This window comes from Aquarana catesbeiana, linkage group LG01, assembly GCF_042186555.1.
Source record: "Aquarana catesbeiana isolate 2022-GZ linkage group LG01, ASM4218655v1, whole genome shotgun sequence".
NCBI lineage: Eukaryota > Metazoa > Chordata > Amphibia > Anura > Ranidae > Aquarana > Aquarana catesbeiana.
The window spans coordinates 617,060,204-617,085,559 of NC_133324.1; the positions used below are offsets into that span (position 1 = coordinate 617,060,204).

The 25,356-nt window shown below is 42.0% G+C and overlaps 1 protein-coding gene and 1 long non-coding RNA gene across 5 annotated transcripts in view; one reads left to right on the forward strand and one right to left on the reverse strand.

Moving 5' to 3' along the window:
* Nucleotides 1–25,356, forward strand: part of WDFY3 (WD repeat and FYVE domain containing 3) — a 370,646-nt gene that overhangs the window by 338,120 nt on the left and 7,170 nt on the right. For all 4 annotated transcript variants that reach the window (XM_073600175.1, XM_073600184.1, XM_073600201.1 and 1 more), the window contains 11 exons: nt 3,415–3,568; nt 5,833–5,924; nt 9,024–9,236; nt 9,468–9,615; nt 10,815–10,969; nt 11,855–12,013; nt 12,513–12,692; nt 13,881–14,063; nt 18,939–19,035; nt 19,125–19,454; nt 19,749–19,860. In XM_073600175.1, the coding sequence (XP_073456276.1) occupies nt 3,415–3,568; nt 5,833–5,924; nt 9,024–9,236; nt 9,468–9,615; nt 10,815–10,969; nt 11,855–12,013; nt 12,513–12,692; nt 13,881–14,063; nt 18,939–19,035; nt 19,125–19,454; nt 19,749–19,860 (1,823 nt within the window). The remainder of the gene's footprint in view (nt 1–3,414; nt 3,569–5,832; nt 5,925–9,023; nt 9,237–9,467; nt 9,616–10,814; nt 10,970–11,854; nt 12,014–12,512; nt 12,693–13,880; nt 14,064–18,938; nt 19,036–19,124; nt 19,455–19,748; nt 19,861–25,356) is intronic.
* Nucleotides 698–18,014, reverse strand: LOC141108527 (uncharacterized). The gene is made up of 3 exons (XR_012236081.1): nt 17,794–18,014; nt 4,747–4,853; nt 698–1,357 (listed from the first exon to the last, which is right to left on the reverse strand). It is a non-coding gene; the product is annotated as an uncharacterized lncRNA (long non-coding RNA).

Here is a 25,356-nt window from a genome sequence, read left to right on the forward strand (position 1 = left end):
TTTCACACTAGCGGACTTCGCCAGCGGAGGTCCTTGTCTGCTATGCTGATGCAGAGCGAACACGGACGCAGCTTGCTTTCCTCTGTGGACGTCAGATGTAAACAGACCAGCTGTCAATTTACATCTGACTGTCATTCGAGCTGCCAGACGAATGGGGAACGGATCCCCCATCCGTCTGTTTTTAGCATATCGAATGTCGGCCAGTGTCAAAGGACACATGTGTTATAACCCCCGTCATATTTGTTTTAGCAATTGGTTTCCCATTTATGGAGATTTCGTTTCACTTCCTGTCCCATAGCCAAACAGGAAGTGAGAGGAAATCCCTGCAAATTAAGTGAATTCCTTGGGGATCCCCAGGTCACCAGAACTAGTGTCCCCATTGGAAGATTTCCCCTCTTACTTTTCTGGGGACAATCCAAAATCTGGGATATTCTTTTACTTTTGTGTTCAATGATCATAGTAAATGGGACAGATGGAGAGGAAGAATATACCTAACGGGGGCACAGACGGCAATAAAAACTGACAGATGTTCTATTCCCCCTCCACTCTATCCAAAACTAAAAAAAGAAGCTTTGCCTTTTATACTTTAACACCTGAGCCTCCATCTGAAATGATCTAAAAAAAAAAAATACTTAAAAAAACTTAAAGGTTCTTCTACAACCTCAGGGGTCCATCCAGTTAGCATGGATCTAAAAAGAACATAGGCATACCTATTCATTTGAGTTGGCACCAGTGGGTGTGCCGTTTAGAGCAACCAATCTGCACGTATTATTTTACTGACTGAAAATGTGCAATCTGATCGGTTGTTTTTTTTTTTTTTGTCTTCCAAAATTACCTCAGAAGTTATTTAAAACTAGGAAATAAAATTCAACACACTGCATAATGCTGTTTTTGATTTAGTTATGTATTCTTACACTTAATAAGGCTTACTGTACCCTCCCTATTTCCACCCCCAAATTGTTTTGCTGTCCAGATCTCTACTTCACACCCAAAATCCTTTGATATCTTCGTTAAACCCTCATCCATTATGTATCAAGTGGTAATTAGACAATTTTCAGAATTGAACAGTAGAGGGTGCTTGCATAATATTTGAAGTTTAAACAAGGGAACACAGTCTTGTCTCTGCATTTATTTATGTATAAGTACCTGCTGTTTGGGGCTTTATAATGTATTCTTTCTTGTAATTAATAAGATAACCCAAACAGGATGATGATATTAGCGCAATAAAGTTCAACATTTTCTAGTTTTTCTCATCTGTCTTCTTCATGCTCGCCATGCACAGTAAAAATGTGTTTCAGATGTAATCTGCCCCCTTTTAATTAGCATTCCAAATGGGCATCGGCACTTTATAGTAAACCTGTCATGACAAAAATACAGACGTTACTATTGTAGATATTATAAACAAACTAAAAAAAATCTAGCTGCTTGGCCATCTGGCTCTAGGACCAATTAATGCGCATATATACGTGACCGCAATACGCATATATACATGGTGACTTTGAACTGGTTTACCAGGTCTATGGCTGAATCTACCAGCAATAACTCCAGTTTTTTTGATTCAGCCAGGCATTCTCTTTCTGATAAAAACGATCCGAGAGACTGATTAGCCGCTGGACCACTTTAAGAAGCAGCAGGAGGGGTTGTCAATTCCCCCCCCCACCGGATCGTCGTTACCTCACCTCTATGATGTAGGAGGCTAGGAGCGATGTCATGACATTGTAAAAAAAATTTGAATTTTTTTTTAAAGCATTAGATTGTTTTTTTTTTTTTTTTTTTTGATCCGATGCTTTTAACCTCCCTGACAGTTTTCCCGAGTGTGGCTCGGGGTTAAATTTCAGCACCATTAGCGGTAACCCCGAGCCAAACTCGGGATTACATTGCAGGATCCTGGTGTGGTGTTACTTACCTTGTCCCAAGGATCCTGCAATGTCCCCCACTGTATCTGTGGGCTCTCTCTCCTCCGAAGCCTCTCTGTTTCAGGCTCCGTTCCCTGCGAACGTCGCGATGCACGGGGGCAGAGCCTGGCTGCAAAATAAAAAAAAGTAAAAATCATAACACATACAGTACTGTAATCTTACAGATTACAGTACTGTATAAAATTATTTCACATCCCTTTTGTCCCCAGTGCTTTGGCCAATGCCCTGCATGCAGTTTTATATTATATATACTGTTCTTTCTGCCTGGAAACTGGAGATTGTCCATAGCAACCAAAAAGTGTCCCTTTACATCAAAAGTGGCTTTAGACCAGCTAGAAAACAGCGATAGTAAATTAGAACACTTGCAGAATTGAGTGATAGTGAATTGTGGGGAAATGTATTTTATTATTATTATATTATTATTTTTTTTTTAATTATTTATATTTATTATATTATAATTTTATGTTTTTGTGTCTTAAACTTCATCATACCCGGGATATCTACTAGACTCTTGTTTGGACAGATTTAAGTGTGTTATTGTTAAGAATTACAGGCCTACAATATAAAACGCCAAATTTCCATGCAAAATAATTGTACCACTTTCAGCACCTAAAATCCGAAATAATCATACCGCCAGGGAGGTTAAGGGTAGAGAAGAGTCTTATAGACCCCAGATCTCTCCATAAAGAGGACAAGTCATCCCTTATTTCTATCACAATGGATATTTACATTTCCTGTGATAGGAATAAATAAAATTAAATAAATAAAGGGTCAGTGTATAAAGAAAAAGTATCGTTTGTCGCCATTCCACAAGTGTGTACAATTTGAAAGCGTGACATGTTAGGTATCTATTTACTTGGCATAACATCATCTTTTATATTTTACCAAAAAAATGGGTTATATATTGGGGGTTTTTTTGCATTAAAATTCATGAAAGTGTATTTTTTCCCCAAAAATTGGGCTTGAAAAACCGCTGCACAAATACCCATTAACATAATGAGAAAATTGCAACAACTTCCCTTTATTAGCAACATAGAAAAGTGACGGCAGAAAAAGACCAAGTAGTCCATCGAGTCTGCCCATTTTTTTCTTTTCTCTGCTAAAAAAATTATATAATGTTTGGGGGTTCTAAGTCATTTTCTAGCGAAAAATACTGATCTTTACTTGTAAACAAAAAGTGTCAGAAAAGGCCTGGTCTTAGTGTATCTATACATGACATTTTCCAGTTCTGGGGACGTTTTGCCAGACAGGAAGTAAGGGAAAAATATTCAACAATTTCTGCAGAGTTCAAGGTTGATATTCATTCATTTGAGAAGACAAAGATATATAGAGTAGAACAACACAGCTATAATATTAAGGGGCATTTGACAATACAAAATATGTTCGTTCTTTTAGTATGATCTCGGTGTGCATAGCAGATAAAGTTTTTAGGTGCTTTTGAAGTTTGCATTTTGTCAATGGAGAAGGTTGCATTTCATCTGTTTATTTCTTGCGACAGGGTGGGCACTTTGACTTGGCTGATCGGATGTTTCACAGTGTACGAGAGGGTTGGTACTCCGCATCTAAGCACAACATGGCTGACGTGAAGGAGCTAATTCCGGAGTTCTTTTATCTTCCAGAGTTTCTTCTAAACTCAAATAACTTTGATCTTGGTATGGAGTTTTTTTTTTTTTTGTAACATCAGGGTTTTAAAGCAGATGTTAAAGAGACCTTGCTACCAGACCAGTAATTTCAACAACGATCTCCCCATAAGATTATATGTGAATTTATTGTATCTTATGCATGTTATTTACATATAAAAGCATACCATGTGTAAACATCAAAAGCCCTGAGATTGCTGCTGAGCACTGCCATCTTGGATGTGATGTTAGCAACCCAGCAGTCATCTAAAAGCCCTGGGACTGCTGCTGGGTGCTGCCATTTGGCTGTGATGTCAGCAACCCCACCGACACAAAGCTGTCAATTGTGCGACACACTATATTATTTCCCTTTGAACCTCCCCCTGTCAGCTACATGAAAGGTTATAGAGGGGTCAGATTTGCTAGCAAGTTCAAAAGAACATTGCAAGCCAATAAACCGTTTATGGAAAGAAGAAAAGCAGGAAATAAGCATTTAAAATATTTTTTGTGCTTATACCTGCAATTTTTTAGGTTAGTGACAGGGTCTCTTTAAGACCCCTTTGACCCCTTTCACACTGGGGCCGCTTTAGCGCTAAAGCATTGCTCGTTTTAGTGGCGCTTTTCGGACGCTAGTTGGGTGCTTTTAACCCCAAAGAAGGGTTAAAAAGTGCCCGTGTTGCCGCACTTTTGAATCGCTTTTCAGGTGCTTTGAAAGCGCTGCCCATTCATTTCAATGGCCAGGGTGTTTTGAGAGCACTAAATACAGCGCTCCCAAACCGTCTCAAAGATGCTGCTTGCAGGACTTTTCCTAATGTCTCGCAAGTGCACCGCCCCAGTGCGAAAAGTCACACTGAAATGAACGGGAAGCGGTTTTCAGGCGCCTTTACAAGTGATATTTCTAGGGCTAAAATGCCTAAAAACAGCCTCATTGTGAAAGGGGTCTAAAGTATTAAGAGATTTATTTATGTGGGTATTAATGATATGGAATATCATTTATTGTGATCTATTAAAGGGAATAAATCAAAAATTGCGCTAATTAAATGGTTGTAAAATATTGATGAATCTGTGTTCATAAACACATAAAGAAAGAAGACAGAGAAGAAGTCCATAAAGTGACGTGAAGTCCAATGTATCCCTCAGTGCTTTACGCTTTCACCAAAATAATCGTGAGTTGTCAAGAAAAGCCTCCGCCTCATAAAATGGCCGCTTACCAGCTCCTCATGACCACCTGTTACGGGAGGTCTTTCGCGGTTGTGGCTATATACCCAGCCAGGGCCTTTGATTGTCCAGGGGGATCACGCTGTCAAACTTCCACCACCTAAAAAGGATTCAATCACACGTGAGCCACAAAAATAGATAAGGCCTCCATAGTGTAAAATCTTTACTGTTTATTCGTTTAAAATTGGGGTGCTCTTACATCAAGGAATGTAATCTTTTAGATAAAAATTCAAGCCGGCCGGCTAATGGTAGCAGCCCTTCAGCACGTCGCTCCTCCATGCCGATGTCACTGCGTTTGCGCAAGTCCCGATACACTGGCTTGCTACCATTAGCCGGCCGGCTTGAATTTTTAATTTCAGAGGTCTAGTAGAATCTATGCCTCCGTAGATCAGGGCTGTTTTGGCGGCAAAAGGGTGACCTACGTAATATTAGGCGGGTAGTCATAATGTTATGACTGATTGGTGTCTTATGTACTCATAGGGGAAAGTAGTATTTGCTTTTTCTATTGCAGCATATACAGGCTCAGATTCCTGCTTTGCAGTGCTATATAAAGGGGTTGATTTACTAAAGGCAAATAGACTGCACTTTGCAAGTGTAGTTGCTCCAGAGCTTAGTAAATGAGGTAAAGCTTCACTTTGCAAAGAATACCCAATCACGTGCAAGGAAAATAAAAAATAACTATTTTTGCATGCTTGTGATTGGATGATGGAAGTCGGCAAAGGTTCTGCTCATTTACTAAGCTCTGAAGCAATTGCTCTTGCAGTGTGCAACTACACATTGCAAAGTGCCTTTATTAAATCAACCCCAATTATTCTGCTTTACTACTTCTTCCAAGTCTCGCTGCCTACTGTGTGAACTTCATATGAGAAATGAAGGTAAAGATTGCACTGATTACTCAAAATATTCACTGACATACACTATACAGAAATATTCACTAAACATACACTATACCCATTTTCATTAATTGTAGTTGAAAAATGTATTAATCACTACAGATGTTAAGTATGTTAGATACAAGATATTAATGTGATGTGTATTCCATAGATGTGGTTAATATAATTACGTTTGTTTTCATATAGGCTGTAAACAAAATGGAACAAAACTGTGTGATGTAATTCTACCCCCATGGGCAAAAGGCGACCCTCGGGAATTTATTCGAGTGCACAGAGAGGTAAATAGAAAAACAATGGCATATGTGAACGCAACTGTTCCTTGAACTGATCCATGCTGTCTAGTGTACATTTTTAAATGTAGATTTTTGCAGGGTTCCTTATCTACTTGGTACTAGAGCCCTGCATTGGCGCTGCTTCTGAAAACCGTGTTATAAAGGAGTATAGTGCTAAGTGGTGACAGGTCTTTTATTACAAAGTCAGGTTGCTTATCACTGCTACAGTATGCTAGTACTTCCTATTGGATTTGGGTCATGTCTCGATATTTACATTAGACTCATGTGGGTCTGTAGAATACATCAATAGTACATTTCTAATGTGTTTTATAGTACATCACCATCTATGTAACTGGTTTTAGCTTCTACACGTGCAAATACATATACTGTGATGTTACGTAGAATGGTGAAACAGATTTTATGTATGTACTGTATTTGCCTCCATATTGTATATTGCTAAAATATGGTTTAGCTGGTACAACTCACTGTTAAACTGGCCATACACTAGTAATATTTTGTGCAAAATCTTTTCTTTAAAGTGGTTGTAATGGCTCTAGGTTTTTTTACCCTCATGCATTCTATGCATGAAGGTAAAAAACCTTCTGTTTACTTCAAGTCTACAAGTGCTGTGCTAAGAAGTAATTGAAATAGCAATTAAATATGTATAATACACTGAAGTTTCAAAAGTGCAAAAATAAAGTGCCAAAGTGCAAATCGTGTTGGAAAAAGTCCAAAAATTCCTTTGAATGCTGAGGACATCCACTTAAAAGGTCACTGTGATGTTCCTCCAAGTGTATAAGTCTATATATGTAATAACCAATAAGTGTCCATATATATACTCTCCCTGGGTTTCACCAAAGTGCAAAGATCCGCCAACAGAGAGAGTATAAATACGCTTACCAGACAATGTGGACTCAAATACCTGTTTTGCCGCGTGCACACGATCGGAATTTCGACCCGCAAAAGACCGATGAGAGTTTTTCGTCGGAAAATGCGACCGTGTGTATGCTCCATCGGACTTCTTTTGCTGGCCGAATTCCAGCCAGGAAAAGATTGAGAGCATGTTCTCAATTTTTCGGTCGGGAAAAGTTCCTATCCGAAAATGCGATCGTCTGGCAATTCCGACGTGCAAAATTCCTACGCATGCTCAGAAACAATTCGACGCATGCTCGGAAGCATTAAACTTCATTTTCTCGGCTTGTCGTAGTGTTGTACATCACCGCGTTCTTGACGGTCGTAAGTTCAGCGAACTTTTGCGTGACCATGTGTATGCAAGCCAAACTTGAGCGGAATCCTGTCGGAAAAGCCGTCATATCTTTTTCCGACGAGAAGTCCGATCGTGTGTACCCTGCATTAGGCAATGAGTCAATCGAGCTTGTGTGCAATGCCAAGGAGCACCACCAACACTTCCGAAGAGACTCAGTATTTAGGGATAATGTGAAAATACATCAAGCATCCGCACACCCTGTAAAACTATAGTGCTCCTGTCATCCATCACAGAGGCGCGAGGGGGTGAAGGCACTACAGAGGTCTACTCTGAAAATACACTATAGTTTTCCTTTATGAAGCCAAAAGAACATAATCAACGTCAGATGACAGACCACCAAGAATACTCTAAATTTGTGATGCCCAAATGGCAGCCTTCAGGTTTTCAAGTGTTGCTAATGATGTTAGATGTGCATAGCCTGCTGCTCAGTACCGGGCTGCCTCCCTCTTTCTTCAGCTCTCCTCCCCCTTTCTTCAGCTCTCCAAGCTGCTTGCTAGGAGGGCACTCGGCAGGAGGGATGGGCCAGGTGCATTTTCAGGGGACCCGAGAAGAGGAGGGTCGAACAAAACCACTGCATAGTGCAGGTACGTATGACATGTTTGTTATTTTCTTAAATCTGCCTTTAATATCACATTAAGAATGTTTGATTTTATAATTGTTGGTGGGGTCAAATCGATGTTTGTTTTCAACTACAGTGGCAAGCAGGATGGTAAATGTTTCTCAAATTAGTGTATGTGTTTTTTTTTTTAGGATGGTCCATTTGTTCCAAAACTGGATGTTAAAAGAGAAAAAATGTTTTAAGTACTTTTTAACATTTATCAAGTCATCGAATGTACTAAGAACTTTCATACAGACATTTGAAAAATCTACTAGTGTATGGCCAGCCTTAAAGTGGAGTTCCGCCTGCAAAAAAGTAAAATATAAAAGTCAGCAGCTACAAATACTGCAGCTGCTGACATTTAAAATAAGGACACTTACCTGTCCAGGGAGCCCGCGATGTCCTCACCCGAAGCTGACCCATCCCTCGGCTCTCGGGTGGAGGCGTCGGCATCTTAAGTAAGGGAATCGGGAAGTGAAGCCTTGCGGCTTAACAGTCTGTTTCCCTACTGTGCATGCATGAGTCGCGCTGTGCATTCTGACTGGTCCCTGCTGTCTTCTGGGACCTGTGTGTCTCCCAGAAGGCAGCGGGGGAATATGCCGTGGATACTGTGGCGATCTTTCGCCAGAAGTGAGAGCAAATACCTGCATTAGACAGGTATCTGCTCCCCCCTCCTCCCTGAAAGGTACCAAATGTGACACCGGAGGGGGGGAGGAACTGGATCAGTGGAAGTTCCATTTCTGGGTGGAACTCCGCTTTAAGCCGACCATAGATGGTTTGAATCTTGGCCAGTTCAACAGGGACCAGCCGGGGATCGAATCATGTATGGGCAGGCTGAATGTACCAAGTAGATCGATCAACTTTGGTACAACCAGTCTGTCGGATTTTGCATGTGATTATTTCTAGTGGCTTATAGCCATTAGCAGTAATCACTGTGTTCTCCTGGTGGGGATGGTTTCGGTGGCTCCATAGAAGGGATTCCCCCATCAACATTGACTGTGCTGATGGGGGAATTGAGCGAAAATCACTCCGTCTATGGCCAGCCTAAGTCTTGGCTTCTATTGGTCTTATTATTTTTTTTTGATTACTAGCATACAGTATATTTTTCTTGTAAATTCTGTAATTCATTACTAGATTTATTACAGTTTGTAGATTCCATGTAAAGTAAAAATACTGTGTAGCATTTAGATTATAGAGTTTGCCACAGATGTGTGCATAAAGGCTGCTACTGTTTTTTCAGGCTCTGGAATGTGACTACGTCAGTGCCCACCTGCATGAATGGATAGACCTGATCTTTGGATACAAGCAACAGGGACCAGCTGCTGTAGATGCTGTCAATGTCTTTCACCATCTCTTCTATGAGGGACAAGTGGATATCTACAACATTAACGACCCACTGAAAGAGACGGCTACTATAGGCTTTATTAACAATTTCGGGCAGATACCAAAGCAGGTAAATGTACAGAAAAGAAATATAAGTACAAATATTACTAGGTGACATTTTTATGTCACTGCTGCTCATACCTATGTTTTGCCTCTGGTTGAGTGAATAAGTGTTTAGATGGATGTAATCCACCTCAATAAAATATTGTGCAGATATGTAACTTGCAAGCTACATGTGAACCCAAAGTTGAACACTTGATGCCAAGACTTTTCAACAATGTACCCATTTCCTCTCTAACAGTTGTTTAAAAAGCCACATCCACCCAAACGTGTCAGAAGCAGGGTGAATGGAGACATGTCATCAGTATCCATGCCAATGGGGTCTGCATGTGACAAGATATTTTTTCATCATTTGGACAACTTAAGACCTTCCCTGGCTCCAGTCAAAGGTATCGGCTTCACCCTACACTGTTAGGCCTCAATTACACAGGTGGCTGGGGGGGCTGCGAAGATAGGTGGTTAAGCCAAGGTTTTACCATACCTTGACCGCCCAGCTGCCACCAACCATGTTCGTACACACTGCTGTGGTCGCATTGTTCAAGACACATTGGGCAGACAGTACCATTGCCAAACACAGACAATTCAAAAGAATGAGGGGTCACAGCACAACCACATTTAATGTACATGGTTGAGGTGCAGTGCTACGGGCTTTCAAAGGTTAAAATAGGCATCCAGCAGGCAACATACCATCTCTGAGCCTCCTGTCAAATGCCTCTGAAAAGCGTTTTACCGTGGATTACTTTTCAGAGAGGCAGCAATGATGGACGCAAGTTGCATGTTTTTAAAAAGCCACCTGCGTGGTCTTTCCAGTTGCTTACCATCGTCAGAAGATCTGCTTTTTAAATAAGGTACTGCAAGCGCGGTTACCCATTGCGACCAATCAAATTTTAGGATATAGGGGGATTTTTCAAGTTGCAGTATTTCACAGTCCATTTCATTTTTAGCCCTCTTACAAAATAAACATACACACACAATGCACTGCTTTAGTTGTTAACTGAGCCCACTTATTTATTTTATAGTAACATATATGAATGAACACTGATTACCTGCTGCCATGAGCATCTTCTGATATTTTCCTGAACTTTTGGCTTTTATCCCCTTGTCATTAAAGCGTATCTACGCCCAGGAACAACAATTGATAGTATTGCAGCTGACCGATCCTTAGATATGGTGGCTGCATTTGTTTTCTTTTTTCAACACCTTTTTTGCTTTAATAACCTGGTTATCCTATCATTAACACACTTCTTGCCCCAGGGTGACACACACTTAGCAGTGTTATGACCCTAAGACAGGGAGTGTGTTTGGACTCTATAACACCTCCCTTTCTTCTTCATAACAGGGGATAGGTTTTGTAGTCCACAGAGATAGCTGTGAACAATGCTAGCTGATAACAACAGTCCAGAGGCAGATAGCTCAGAAAATTATCAGCTCACACGATTTCTGGCTGAATGAACAGCATTTTTTTTTTCCTAACAGATACAATAAAACATTTTCATTAGTATATATAATAGACCAACATGGAATAGAAAATGTACATTTATTGTTTGCTTACATAACCTTTAATGCGATTTCAATTTTCTTTTTCAAGAACTGAAGGAACCTGTGGGTCAGATTGTTTGTACAGATAAAGGGATTCTGGCTGTGGAACAAAACAAGGTTCTCATTCCTCCAGCATGGAACAAGACCTTTGCATGGGGCTATGCAGACCTCAGCTGCAGGCTGGGAACCTATGATTCTGACAAGGTTTGTGACACACACTTTGACTCTTTTCATACTGTTTTACCTTTACAATTTATAATTGATTATTTGCATAGGTGAGATACCTGTGGGATCCCCTTTGTTAGATGATTTGTTCTAATCTTGCCTGCCCATTAAAGCGGAGTTCCACACAAAAATGGAACTTCCGCTTTTCGGAATCCTCCCCCCCTCCGGTGTCACATTTGGCACCTTTCAGGGGGGTGCAGATACATGTCTAAGACAGGTATTTGCACCCACTTCCTGGCATAGACTCCCACGGGAGTCTACGCCTCTTCCCGTCCACTGTTTCCTGGAAACAGGTCCCAGGAGATAGCAGGGACCAGTTACAACGCGCAGCGCGACTCGCGCATGCGCAGTAGGGAACCAGGAAGTGAAGCCGCAACGCTTCACTTCCTGATTTCCCTCACCTAGGATGGCGGCGGCAGCTGCCGAGAGTCGAGCAAGTGATCAGCATCGGCTGCCGACATCGCTGGACCCTGGTAAGTGTCCATTTATTAAAAGTCAGCAGCTGCAGTATTTGTAGCTGCTGGCTTTTAATATTTTTTTTTTTTTAGGTGGACTCCCGCTTTAAGTGGCAGAAATAAGACAATTACCTTTCCTGACGCAAACATGGCAGCATACATGTGGTAGTATGTTGCCATGGATTGGCGACAGGAAAGGAAAACTATGGTAAGAATTTGATACAATTTTCTGTTTCATGGCTGATTTAAAATATATGTACATTTTGAATTCTGCCCTGAGTGTGGTGCCATTATGTCATTGGTCAGTGCTCCCAAAATGGAAATCTTCCAGTATCTTATAAGGCTTGAATTGTGATTGCTGTCAGCAATGTCATTACATGACTGGATTTTGTTTTGCTTTGCATTGCAGGCAGTTGTTGTGTATGAATGCTTATCTGAATGGGGCCAGATCTTGTGTGCCATTTGTCCAAACCCCAAACTAGTGATCACTGGAGGAACAAGTACAGTCATTTGTGTATGGGAAGTCGGGACCTCAAAGGAGAAGGCTAAAGCCCTAACTCTTAAACAGGTCAGTAGCATCATTTATCATTGTGTGGAGAATACCGTTTTTTTTGTTATTGAATTCTGCTTTAATTCCACAAAATTTTGGGTGTGATCCATTTGATATACAAAAAACAAGGGTTGCATTTACAAAATTTATGCCAGACTTTTTGTGGATCAGTTAGCTATTTTAGCTTATTCGGGCATACTTTTTCATTTTATAGGCTAATGGTCAAACCACTCAGGCCAGTGTAGACCTTCTCCAATCTCTGTTTATTTAGTGACAATTGTGAGATTGGTTGAAATTATCAAATGTCCCTGGAGTATCAGGTCATTGATTAGAGTTTTTATTTTCACAATTTTTGTGCAGCAGAAATATTCCAATAGATTTCAGTCAACCTGTGAACATGGACTCACAATCTACTCATCGCATGTATATTACAGTACTTATTTAATGTACCGAAATGTGAGCATCTGTTTCCAGTGTGTGCTTCATTTCAAGTATATTTCTCTTTCATATTTTCCAGGCTTTGATTGGGCATACAGACACCGTTACCTGCTTGACGGCCTCCCTGGCCTATCACATAGTTGTAAGCGGATCACGTGACCGAACATGCATTATCTGGGACCTTAACAAGCTGTCATTCGTGACCCAGTTACGTGGACACAGAGCTCCAGTGTCAGCTCTTTGTATAAATGAGTTAACAGTAAGTATTGGCATAAGGGGGCATATTGTTAACTAAAGGTTTACATGTAGTCACATTTAAAAGAACCACCATAATGAAAAATATAATATTCTGAAAACCTATGTGTGCCTTCAGATGTGGTTATGATAGTATTGAGTAGATCAGTCGTAGTTTACTGGAAAATTATAGAGAGGTCTCAAGTGCAGCCCCTGACACCTCCAGAGGGCTGCACAATAGCAGCGCGTTATCACCCTGCTGCATTTTTTGCAGCGTATCGCAATGCATACTGAAGAAGTCAGAGTTCAATAACCCATAGCATTGGTGTCAGTGGAAGCAATAATAAATCCCAATATTGGTGTCTGTGGATGTAATAATAATCCCCCCCCCCCCAACATTGGTGTTAATGGACGCAAGAATACCCCCCAACATTGGTATTAGTGGATGCAATGATAACCTCCAGCATTGTTGTCAGTAGATGCAGTAGGAACACAAAAAAAAAAAAAAGCCACTAGCATTTTCGTCAGTGAACGCAATAATAGCCCCCAGCACTAGTGTCAGTACTGTTAATCTGGTCTTTACAGTAAAATCTAACGCCCCCACCACATAGGTGGTCATAGTAGTGAGTGTTACCCCTTGTGCATTATAGTTCACTTTGTGTGAGGACAAAGACTGCCTAGAAATTATTGTGAAACCTTAGAAACCCCCAAAAAAACATACAGTGGACTTTTGCAAAAGTACCCTATCCTCAAATGTTAGCATTCTCACTGTGGTGAAAAAATAATAGACAGCAGAGATGCTGATATACTTTGTTGCAGGCAGTGCAGCTCTCTCCAGTGCTGGTCACATAACCGAAAGCCTAGAAATGTGATCAGGTGATATGTGCTGAAGTGGAGATCAGAGTTCACATTCACTGATATTGAGAGACGAAAGTTTCATAAACAATTTATATACAGTATCACATTAACTTACTAAATTGGGTTTACACTCTTACATTTATTTATGAAACCTCTAAAATTAAGCTTTAATGATTGCCCATGGGAATATAAAAATAGTTCTTTAGAATTAGGTGTGACAATTGTCACATAAAATGTATTATATTGTAATATTGTCTAGCAAAATTGTAAGCGAACAATCTAGATTTTTTTCTTGTGTGTTCATATGCATTTTACAAGGTCTTGTGCTGAATTTAAAATCCATTTTTGTTTGCAGGGTGACATTGTGTCCTGTGCTGGCACATACATACATGTATGGAGTATAAATGGCAATCCTATTGTCAGTGTGAATACCTTCACTGGAAGAAGCCAACAAATACTCTGCTGCTGTGTGTCTGAAATGAATGAATGGGACACCCAGAATGTCATTGTCACAGGACATTCAGATGGAGTGGTTCGTGTAAGTACATGTTAACACTATTAATAATTATTATACAGGATTTATATATCACCTAAAGGTGGACAGGGTAGGGGCCGACCGGACATACTGGGACAGGGAGTTCCAGAGAATGGAAGAGGCTCTGGAGAAGTCCTGGAGGTAAATAAGGGAGCTAGAAAACAGGGGGTCTTGGGGGGAGCTAAGAGGACATTTTGGGCAATATCTGCAGATGAGGTTGGTGATGTGGCTGGGGGCGATGTTGTGGATGGCCTTGTATGTTGTGGTTAGTATTTTGAATTTTATACAGTGGGGTAGGGGAAGCCAGTGAAGGGATTGGCAGAGAGAAGCAGCAATCACAGATCAGTTATTAAGGTGTATTAGTCTAGCTGCAGCATTCATAATACACTGAAGGGGGATAGCCTCTGTAAAGGTAGGCCAGTAAGGAGTGAGTTGCAATAGTCAAGGTGGGAGATAACCAGGGTGAATAAGTTGTTTTGTGGTGTCGTTTGTCAGGAAGGGGCGAATTCTGGAATTGTTGCCGAGGTTAAGGCGGCAAATCGTAGGCAGTGATTTGATGTGGGGGCTGTAGGAGTGGTCAGAGTCTAGGATTACAGCCAGCACCTTGGGGTGTGTAAAGGGACCAATGGTAAAGTCATGGGGAGGGGATCAGGGAGGAGGAAATATTACAAGCTCAGTTTTAGAAAGATTGAGTTTGAGGAAGTGGTGTAACATCCACACTGATATGTCGCTCAGTAAGTTTGATACATAAGGAGATTAAGGGGATGAGTTGAGGAGTGGAGAGATAGATTCTGGTGTCGTCAGCATAGAGGTGGTATTGGAAGCCATGGGAGGTTATCAACTGGCACAGGGAAGAGCTATAGAGAGATAATAGGAGGGCCCCAAGGATAGAGCCTTGGGGTACCCCAACAGAAAGAGGACGAGGAGCGGAGGAGATGGTGCTGTATGTGACACTGAAAGTGCACTGAGATAGGTAGGAGGAGAACCAGGAAAGAGCAGAATTAGAGGCCAAGAGAGTGAAGTTTGTAGAGGAGGATTGGGTTGGTAACTGTATGGAAGGCAGCAGAAAGGTCCAAGAGTATGACTATGGAGTACTGGTCGTTGGTTATAGCAGTTAGTAGGTCATTGGTGAGTTTTAGTAGGGCAGTTTCAGTGGAATGTTGTGGGGGGGAAGTCAAACTGTAGGGGATGGAGAAAGTTGTTGTCAGTGAGGTAGGAGCTCATATGGTTGTGAACAAGGCATTCAAGAAGCTTGGAGGCAAACAGGAGCAGGGAGATGGGTCTTAAGTTATTCAAATAGGTGGGTTCCAGTGAGGGTTCTTTAAGTATGGGGGTAACTAGTGCATGTTTGAGCGGGGAGGGAAAGGTGCCAGATGAGAGGCAGGGGTTGAAGATGTGGGTTAGAGAGTTTACGATAGAGCAGGAAGGGGGTCGCAGTAATTGTGAGGGGCAGGGTGGTGAGGTGGGAGATGGAAATAAGTTTGGCAACTTCCTGAGTGGTAACATGGCTGATATATTGAGTGCGGTGATGACCCAGTGTGCTGGTTTGTGGAAGAAGCTGGGCGCTGGATATCGCATTACAAATTGTGTCAACTTTGTCTTTGAAATGATTGGCAATCTCTTGAGCAGTAAGCAAGTTAGTGGGGGGGGGGGGGGGGGAGTAAGGGATTAAGGGTAGAAAAATGTTGACAAGGTCTTGATGAGTGGTGTAGTAGGTTTGTTTTGCAGAGTTGGAGGCATGAGTTGTATTTGAGAAGTGCAGACTTGTAGAGGGTGAAGTCTTGCAGGGATTTTGTTTTATGCCATGGTCACTCAAGAGCACTGCTGTGTCTCTTGAGACTTCTGGTGTTGTCTGTTTGCCAGGGTTGTAGCAGATGAGGCCTGGTTCTGTGTGTAGAAAGAGGAGCGATTGAGTCCAGGGAGGATGACAGTATGTTGTAGACAGAGGTGGTCAGGTCTGGGCAGGACAGGAGTGCGATTTTATCATAAAGGCAGTCAGTAGCAGAATGAAGAAGGGAAGAGTTAAGGTGGAGAAGGTTCCTGTGGGTAACTGTTTGCAGGTTAGCGGCATGGGAGGTAGGAGACAGGGAGAGTGTGAAACAGATAAGGTTGTGATCGGAGATAGGAAAGAGGGTGTTAGAGAGGTTGCAGAGGTGGAGAATACGAGGTTGAGAGTGGTGGTTTATGTCCATTGTGTTAGGTTAAAAGAGGAGGTTAAGTTGAGAAGTGGCTGAGATGTTAACATTGATTGGAATAATAAAGTCACCAAGGATGATGGTGGGTACTTCAGAGGAGAGAAAATAGGGTAGCCATGCAGAGAAGCCGAGAAAGCATTAAACTGAGCAGAGGGGCCGGTAAATTACTGCAGTCCTCAGACAAACTGGAGAAAAAAGACGAATGCAGTTTTCAGTAATAGCAAGTATTGAGGAAGTTGGAGAGAAAAAGATAATTGACAGAGGCACTTAAAGCGGTAGTAAACTGCAAAAAAAAAAATTGGGCCCCTACAGGAGAATGCCATAATCTGCTAGTATGCACCGCACGTGATGGCACGTGGCCCTCCAGCCACGTGCCATCACTGCTGTTGGAGCTTCCATCTTTACCCGGTCTTCCTTCTGGGTTCACGGGCACAGAGCTCTGAATGGACGGCAGCGTCCATTCAGAGCGCAGTGCGCATGCACCGGTGATGTCCCCGACTGCTACTAAAGTATTTATCTCCTAAACTGTGAATGTTTAGGAGATATTTACTGTAAATACAGGTAAGTCTTATTATAGACTTAGCTGCAGGTATAAATCAAAAAGTGGGCTTTACCACCGCTTTAAAATTAAACTGGCATTAATACCTCTTAAAGTATATGTGAACCCTCACCTTGTAAAATAACCCATTCAGTTTAAAATAGAAATGAAAGGCAAAACATTTGTGTATACATATAAAAAAATAAAATTATACATTTTTTTTTTTTTAAATAAGTGATCACATAATCTCTGTTCTCAGTTGCATAAAAGGCTTACAGAGGTGGGGTGGAGAATCGGCAGTACACTTATTTTCCCAGTGAAAGGGGGGGTCAGCAAAAGTATGAGAAAAACTGTCCACGCTGGGATGGATGTGCTCTCATGGTTAGTTTGAAATAGGAAAGCAGAGGGAGACTGACAGGCTAACCAGGTATTTCACACAAAGGAGAAAATACGCAAACAGGATACTTTTTAACGCAAGTACATGGTAACAGACACATATCAGAAATCTAAAATGTTGGGGTAGCATATTCTTTATTCTAAATAAATCTATATTTATATATCATTTACCCATCTTGTCTACTAACACACAATTGCCTTGTTGTTCAAGTTGTGTTTTAAAAAGCAGAGCTGTATAATAATCCAGAACAGCTGAGCCAGCTATAAATCGCTTGCTATTGTTAACTTGAGATTTTTATAAACTTGGGCTGTCCTAGTATCTGGCATAGGATACTGCACATTATTTATCTTTATATATTGTTACTATATAGCCAAAATGATATTATACTTATGCTTGAACTTGACAAGATTTTAATTCATTTTGGAAAGTTTCTGCGGGTGTTTAGATTTTTGCAAAATAACAAACACCAGCTGACGTTGTTCTCTTTAGGGAGTCATTAAAGTGGTTGTAAACCCGGCTAACAAAAAAAAAAAAAAAATCCTGCAAGGCAAAGGCATAATGAGCTAGTATGCATAGCATACTAGCTCATTATGAATTACTTACCCGAGAACGAAGCCCCCACAGCCATCCTCGTCTTCCCCTCCGGCCGGCGACACCTCTCCCGGAGGTTTCTTCCTGGTATCTTGGCTCCGGCGCTGTGATTGACCGGAGCCGCGATAACATCATTCCTGTGCAGGTTTAGGAGATATCCAGTGCAGCTACAGGTAAGGCTAATTATAGACTTGCCTGTAGTTTAAAGTGGTTGTAAAGTGTTTACAACCACTTTAAAAATGAGCCCCTAGGAAGCTTTGTGCAAGGTTTCATTCAAGGTAAAGGTAAAGTGGTTCTAAAGGCAAAAGGTTTTTTACCTTAAAGGATAAGTTCACCTTTCTACAAAAAATAATAAATGCACGTCTTTTTGCAGGTAAAAAAAAGTGCATTTATTATTTTTTGTAATAGAAGCCTGTAAAGCATTGCACCAGCAATCAGGAGATTGCTGATGCCATTCAGGTCTCCTGCCCGCTGACAGGAAGACTCAATGAACTACCACAGCACTCCACAGCACTATGGTAGTTCATTGAGAACTACAAGCCGACAGCTGCTAAGGCTGTCGGGACTTGAAGTTCAGTCGGGACTTGTAGTTTATTCATACACAGAGCTCTGTGCGTGGCAGTGAGCGGCAGCTGCAGCATTGGGAACATGTTAAATGTTCCACCCTAAAATCAGGTGGAACATGTAACATGCTCCCAAAGGTGAACTTACCATTTAATGCATTCTATGCATTAAGGTAAAAAACCTTCCGGGTGCAGCCCCCCTCCCCCCATCAACATTTACAGGAGTGAGCCTGCTCGAGTGCCCCCATAGGAAGAGGCTTTCTATCAGGGGCACTCAGCAGTGGGGGAGGAGCCAGAACCATCGGCAGGAGACCCAAAAAGAAGAGGATCAAGGCTGCTGTGTGCAAAACCATTGCACAGAGCAGGTAAGTATAGCATATTTTTTTTCTTTTTTTTTATTACAAACTTTGGAATCACTTTAAGCTGTCCAGTAGTAAAGGTTTTGTACAGAAGGTCACTTCACTGGCCACTCAGTTTCCAGAAGATCACAGTTGTTTCAGAAACATGTTGTATAATTGAAACTTTTTTTTTAAACAAAGTACTTTCCAAATATAAATATGGTTTATTTCTGATCTCGCTACACTTTACTTATAGTTTTGGAGGATGGAGTTTTTACAAGTGCCAGAGACGCCCGCTCCAGAACCTGCAGATGCCATCGAGTTGCCAGATGAGTGCTCAGAGACACATTTAGGTATTTTTTCCCTGAATTTTTCTAGGAAGCAGTCGTCATAATTTTGAGCCTACCGATGACAGAGAGTGATCACCATTGTTTGCTTACAGGAACCGAAGCTCAGGATGATGAAAGCAGTGACTCTGATGTAGAAGATCAAAGCTCCAGTCAGGACACTGCATCAAAGGACAGCCAAGCTCAACCAAGCAATGTTGTGCATCGAGCAAGGGCATCTTCTGCCAGGGCTGGCTTGGCAGCATGGTCTGGAGATAGTGGATCCGAGGACTCACGTCGCTGGTCGGATCAGCTGAGCCTGGATGAAAAAGATGGTTTTATAGTGGTAAACTATTCTGAAGGACATTCAAAACAGTTCCCACAAGCTCAGAGCAGTGGCCAGACAAGCCAGCAGGAGGTCCGGCACTATAACAAACTGAAAACAGGTAAGCAGTGTTTCTCTTTACTTACAGCAAACTCTCTCCAGCAAGCACTATTTGAGAAGCACTGTGGATAGAAGCTGTTAGAATTTACAAGTGCTGCTCTACCCATCCCATGCAGTGTTAAAGCCTTTAAAATCTGCCATCCTTAATAGTATCATTGCTAAATGTTTAATATCAGTAGATTATTAGTACACCCCAAACATTGTGGATGCATTCAATGTAATGTTGGACAGTTGTCTGTGCCTGTACTGAGAAGTGCTCTGTGTAAACAAGTTCCCTTTTTTCTCTTTGTTGCAGGATACAGATGGGAGCGACAGTTGGTATTTCGAAGCAAACTTACTATGCACACAGCATTTGACCGGAAAGACAATGCACATCCTGCAGAGATAACTGCACTGGGAATTTCCAAGTGAGTTAAGAGGAGTACCTTAAAGGATAAGTTCACCTTTGTAAAAAAAATAATAATAAATGCACATCTTTTTGCAGGTGTAAAAATGTGCATTTTTTTTTTTTTACACTATGGGCTTGCACCAGCGATCTGCTTTGCAGGGTTCTTGCAGACAGTCAGTGTAAGCTGTGTGCATGTACCTCGTACAAGCAGGAAGTTACACTGACAGGAAGACTCAATGAACTACCTAGAACAATCAACAGCGCCCTGGTAGTTCATTGAAAACTACAAGCCGACAGCCACAAAGTTTGTCAGTACTTATAGTTTTCGCCACTCACAGAATGGTGTGGGATGGTGGAGTTTCTTTATAATTGTTACAAAAGGTGATCTTATCCTTTTAAATCATGCACAGGCATGTAGATGATATTTTGTAAGAGCTATTGGTACATAGAAGTGTAAAATAAGTGCTCTCTGGGGTAGGACCTTGAGAAACTTGCAAGCATTGTGAGCATTCTCAGCATCATTTGTGCCAGTTTGATTGTGATTGGGTCAATAATCTTCTCCTCCCATAAGTGCCACACCCAGACACTGAGTCAAAGAGAAGGTCACAGATGATCTTCCCTAACCAGTCATTTCCAAATACTGTTGTATTTTAAAATCAAAGGTCTTTTCAAGTAGACCTAGAATCTTGTTTTAGTTTTAAATAATTTCACTTTAATGTAAAGAGACTAATAACCTCTGTGTAAGAGAAAATTGGTTTGCATTTTAACCACTTGCCGACCGCCGCACGACTATATACGTCGGCAGAATGGCACGGGCGGGCAAAAGGACGTACAGGTACGTCCTTGCCTGCCCGCGGGTGGGGGGTCCGATCGGACACCCCCCCCGGCGCCTGCGGCGGTCGGCAAATCTCCCACGGCGATCGGTGGTGAGGGGGAGGCCATCCATTCGTGGCCCCCCCCTCGCGATCGCTCCCAGCCAATGGGATCATTTCCCTGCCTCTGTATTGTACACAGAGGCAGAGGAAATGATGTCATCTCTCCTCGGCTCGGCATTTTCCGTTCCGGGCCGAGGAGAGAAGACTGCAATGTGAGTGCACCAACACACTACACACACAGTAGAACATGCCAGGCACACAAAACACCCCGATCCCCCCCCCGATCGCCCCCCGATCCCCCCCCAATCACCCCCCCCTGTCACAAACTGACACCAAGCTGTTTTTTTTTTTTTTTTTCTGATTACTGTATTGGTGTCAGTTTGTGACAGTTACAGTGTTAGGGCAGTGAGTGTTAGGCCCCCTTTTAGGTCTAGGATACCCCCCTAACCCCCCCTAATAAAGTTTTAACCCCTTGATCACCCCCTGTCACCAGTGTCGCTAAGCGATCATTTTTCTGATCGCTGTATTAGTGTCGCTGGTGACGCTAGTTAGTGAGGTAAATATTTAGGTTCGCCGTCAGCGTTTTATAGCGACAGGGACCCCCATATACTACCGAATAAATGTTTTAACCCCTTGATTGCCCCCTAGTTAACCCTTTCACCACTGATCACTGTATAACCGTTACGGGTGACGCTGGTTAGTTTGTTTATTTTTTATAGTGTCAGGGCACCCGCCGTTTATTAGCGAATAAAGATTTAGCCCCCTGATCGCCCGGCGGTGATATGCGTCGCCCCAGGCAGCGTCAGATTAGCGCCAGTACCGCTAACACCCACGCACGCAGCATACGCCTCCCTTAGTGGTATAGTATCTGTACAGATCAATATCTGATCCGATCAGATCTATACTAGCGTCCCCAGCAGTTTAGGATTCCCAAAAACGCAGTGTTAGCGGGATCAGCCCAGATACCTGCTAGCACCTGCGTTTTGCCCCTCCGCCCGGCCCAGCCCAGCCCACCCAAGTGCAGTATCGATCGATCACTGTCACTTACAAAACACTAAACGCATAACTGCAGCGTTCGCAGAGTCAGGCCTGATCCCTGCAATCGCTAACAGTTTTTTTGGTAGCGTTTTGGTGAACTGGCAAGCGCCAGCGGCCTAGTACACCCCGGTCGTAGTCAAACCAGCACTGCAGTAACACTTGGTGACGTGGCGAGTCCCATAAGTGCAGTTCAAGCTGGTGAGGTGGCAAGCACAAATAGTGTCCCGCTGCCACCAAGAAGACAAACACAGGCCCGTCGTGCCCATAATGCCCTTCCTGCTGCATTTGCCAATCCTAATTGGGAACCCACCACTTCTGCAGCACCCGTACTTCCCCCATTCACATCCCCAACCAAATGCAGTCGGCTGCACGAGAGGCATTTTTATGTCCTCCCGAGTACCCCTACCCAACGAACCCCCCCAAAAAAGATGTTGTGTCTGCAGCAAACGCGGATATAGGCGTGACACCCGCTATTATTGTCCCTCCTGTCCTGACAATCCTGGTCTTTGCATTGGTGAATGTTTTGAACGCTACCATTCACTAGTTGAGTATTAGCGTAGGGTACAGCATTGCACAGACTAGGCACACTTTCACAGGGTCTCCCAAGATGCCATCGCATTTTGAGAGACCCGACCCTGGAACCGGTTACAGTTATAAAAGTTACAGTTACAAAAAAAGTGTAAAAAAAAAAAAAAACACAAACAAAAATATAAAATAAAAAATAATAGTTGTCGTTTTATTGTTCTCTCTCTATTCTCTCTCTCTCTATTCTTCTGCTCTTTTTTACTGTATTCTATTCTGCAATGTTTTATTGTTATTATGTTTTATCATGTTTGCTTTTCAGGTATGCAATTTTTTATACTTTACCGTTTACTGTGCTTTATTGTTAACCATTTTTTTGTCTTCAGGTACAGCATTCACGACTTTGAGTGGTTATACCAGAATGATGCTTGCAGGTTTAGGTATCATCTTGGTATCATTCTTTTCAGCCAGCGGTCGGCTTTCATGTAAAAGCAATCCTAGCGGCTAATTAGCCTCTAGACTGCTTTTACAAGCAGTGGGAGAGAATGCCCCCCCACCCCCACCCCCCCCACCGTCTTCCGTGTTTTTCTCTGGCTCTCCCGTCTCAACAGGGAACCTGAGAATGCAGCCGGTGATTCAGCCAGCTGACCATAGAGCTGATCAGAGACCAGAGTGGCTCCAAACATCTCTATGGCCTAAGAAACCGGAAGCTACGAGCATTTTATGACTTAGATTTCGCCGGATGTAAACAGCGCCATTGGGAAATTGGGGAAGCATTTTATCACACCGATCTTGGTGTGGTCAGATGCTTTGAGGGCAGAGGAGAAATCTAGGGTCTAATAGACCCCAATTTTTTCAAAAAAGAGTACCTGTCACTACCTATTGCTATCATAGGGGATATTTACATTCCCTGAGATAACAATAAAAATGATTAAAAAAAAAAAAAAAATGAAAGGAACAGTTTTAAAATAAGATAAAAAAGCAAAAAAATAATAAAGTAAAAAAAAAAAAAAAAAACACCCCTGTCCCCCCTGCTCTCGCGCTAAGGCGAACGCAAGCGTCGGTCTGGCGTCAAATGTAAACAGCAATTGCACCATGCATGTGAGGTATCACCGCGACGGTCAGATCGAGGGCAGTAATTTTAGCAGTAGACCTCCTCTGTAAATCTAAAGTGGTAACCTGTAAAGGCTTTTAAAGGCTTTTAAAAATGTATTTATTTTGGTGCCACTGCACGTTTGTGCGCAATTGTAAAGCATGTCATGTTTGGTATCCATGTACTCGGCCTAAGATCATCTTTTTTATTTCATCAAACATTTGGGCAATATAGTGTGTTTTAGTGCATTAAAATGTAAAAAAGTGTGTTTTTTCCCCAAAAAATGCGTTTGAAAAATCGCTGCGCAAATACTGTGTGAAAAAAAAAAATTAAACACCCACCATTTTAATCTGTAGGGCATTTGCTTTAAAAATATATATAATGTGTGGGGGTTCAAAGTAATTTTCTTGCAAAAAAAAATAATTTTTTCATGTAATCAAAAAGTGTCAGAAAGGGCTTTGTCTTCAAGTGGTTAGAAGAGTGGCTGATGTGTGACATAAGCTTCTAAATGTTGTGCATAAAATGCCAGGACAGTTCAAACCCCCCCCAAATGACCCCATTTTGGAAAGTAGACACCCCAAGCTATTTGCTGAGAGGCATGTCGAGTCCATGGAATATTTTATATTGTGACACAAGTTGCGGGAAAGAGACAAATTTTTTTTTTTTTTTTTTTTTTTTTTTTGCACAAAGTTGTCACTAAATGATATATTGCTCAAACATGCCATGGGAATATGTGAAATTACACCCCAAAATACATTCTGTTGCTTCTCCTGAGTACGGGGATACCACATGTGTGAGACTTTTTGGGAGCCTAGCCGCGTATGGGACCCCGAAAACCAAGCACCGCCTTCAGGCTTTCTAAGGGCGTAAATTTTTGATTTCACTCTTCACTGCCTATCACAGTCTCGGAGGCCATGGAATGCCCAGGTGGCACAAAACCCCCCCAAATGACCCCATTTTGGAAAGTAGACACCCAAAGCTATTTGCTGAGCGGTATAGTGTGTATTTTGCAGACCTCACTTTTTGTCACAAAGTTTTGAAAATTAAAAAAAGAAAAAAAAAATTTTTTTTTTTGTCTTTCTTCATTTTCAAAAACAAATGAGAGCTGCAAAATACTCACCATGCCTCTCAGCAAATAGCTTGGGGTGTCTACTTTCCAAAATGGGGTCATTTGGGGGGGGTTTGTGCCACCTGGGCATTCCATGACCTCCGAAACTGTGATAGGCAGTGAAGAATGAAATCAAAAATGTACACCCTTAGAAATCCTGAAGGCGGTGATTGGTTTTCGGGGTCCCGTACGTGGCTAGGCTCCTAAAAAGTCCCACACATGTGGTATCCCCGTACTCAAGAGAAGCAGCAGAATGTATTTTGGGGTGCAATTCCACATATGCCCATGACCTGTGTGAGCAATATATCATTTAGTGACAACTTTGTGCAAAAAAAAATAAAAAATAAATTGTCACTTTCCCGCAACTTGTGTCAAAATATAAAATATTCCATGGACTCAACATGCCTCTCAGCAAATAGCTTGGGGTGTCTACTATCCAAAATGGGGTCATTTGGGGGGGGGGTTGTGCCATCTGGGCATTTTATGGCCTTCAAAACTGTGATAGGTAGTGAGGAGTAAAATAAAAAATGTACGCCCTTAGAAATCCTGAAGGCAGTGATTGGTTTTCGGGGCCCCGTATGCGGCTAGGCTCCCAAAAAGTCCCACACATGTGGTATCCCCATACTCAGGAGAAGCAGCTGAATGTATTTTGGGGTGCAATTCCACATATGCCCATGGCCTGTGTAAGCAATATATCATTTAGTGACAACTTTTTGTAATTTTTTTTTTTCGTCATTATTCAATCACTTGGGACAAAAAAAATGAATATTCAATGGGCTCAACATGCCTCTCAGCAATTTTCTTGGGGTGTCTACTTTCCAAAATGGGGTCATTTGTGGGGGTTTTGTACTGCCCTGCCATTTTAGCACCTCAAGAAAC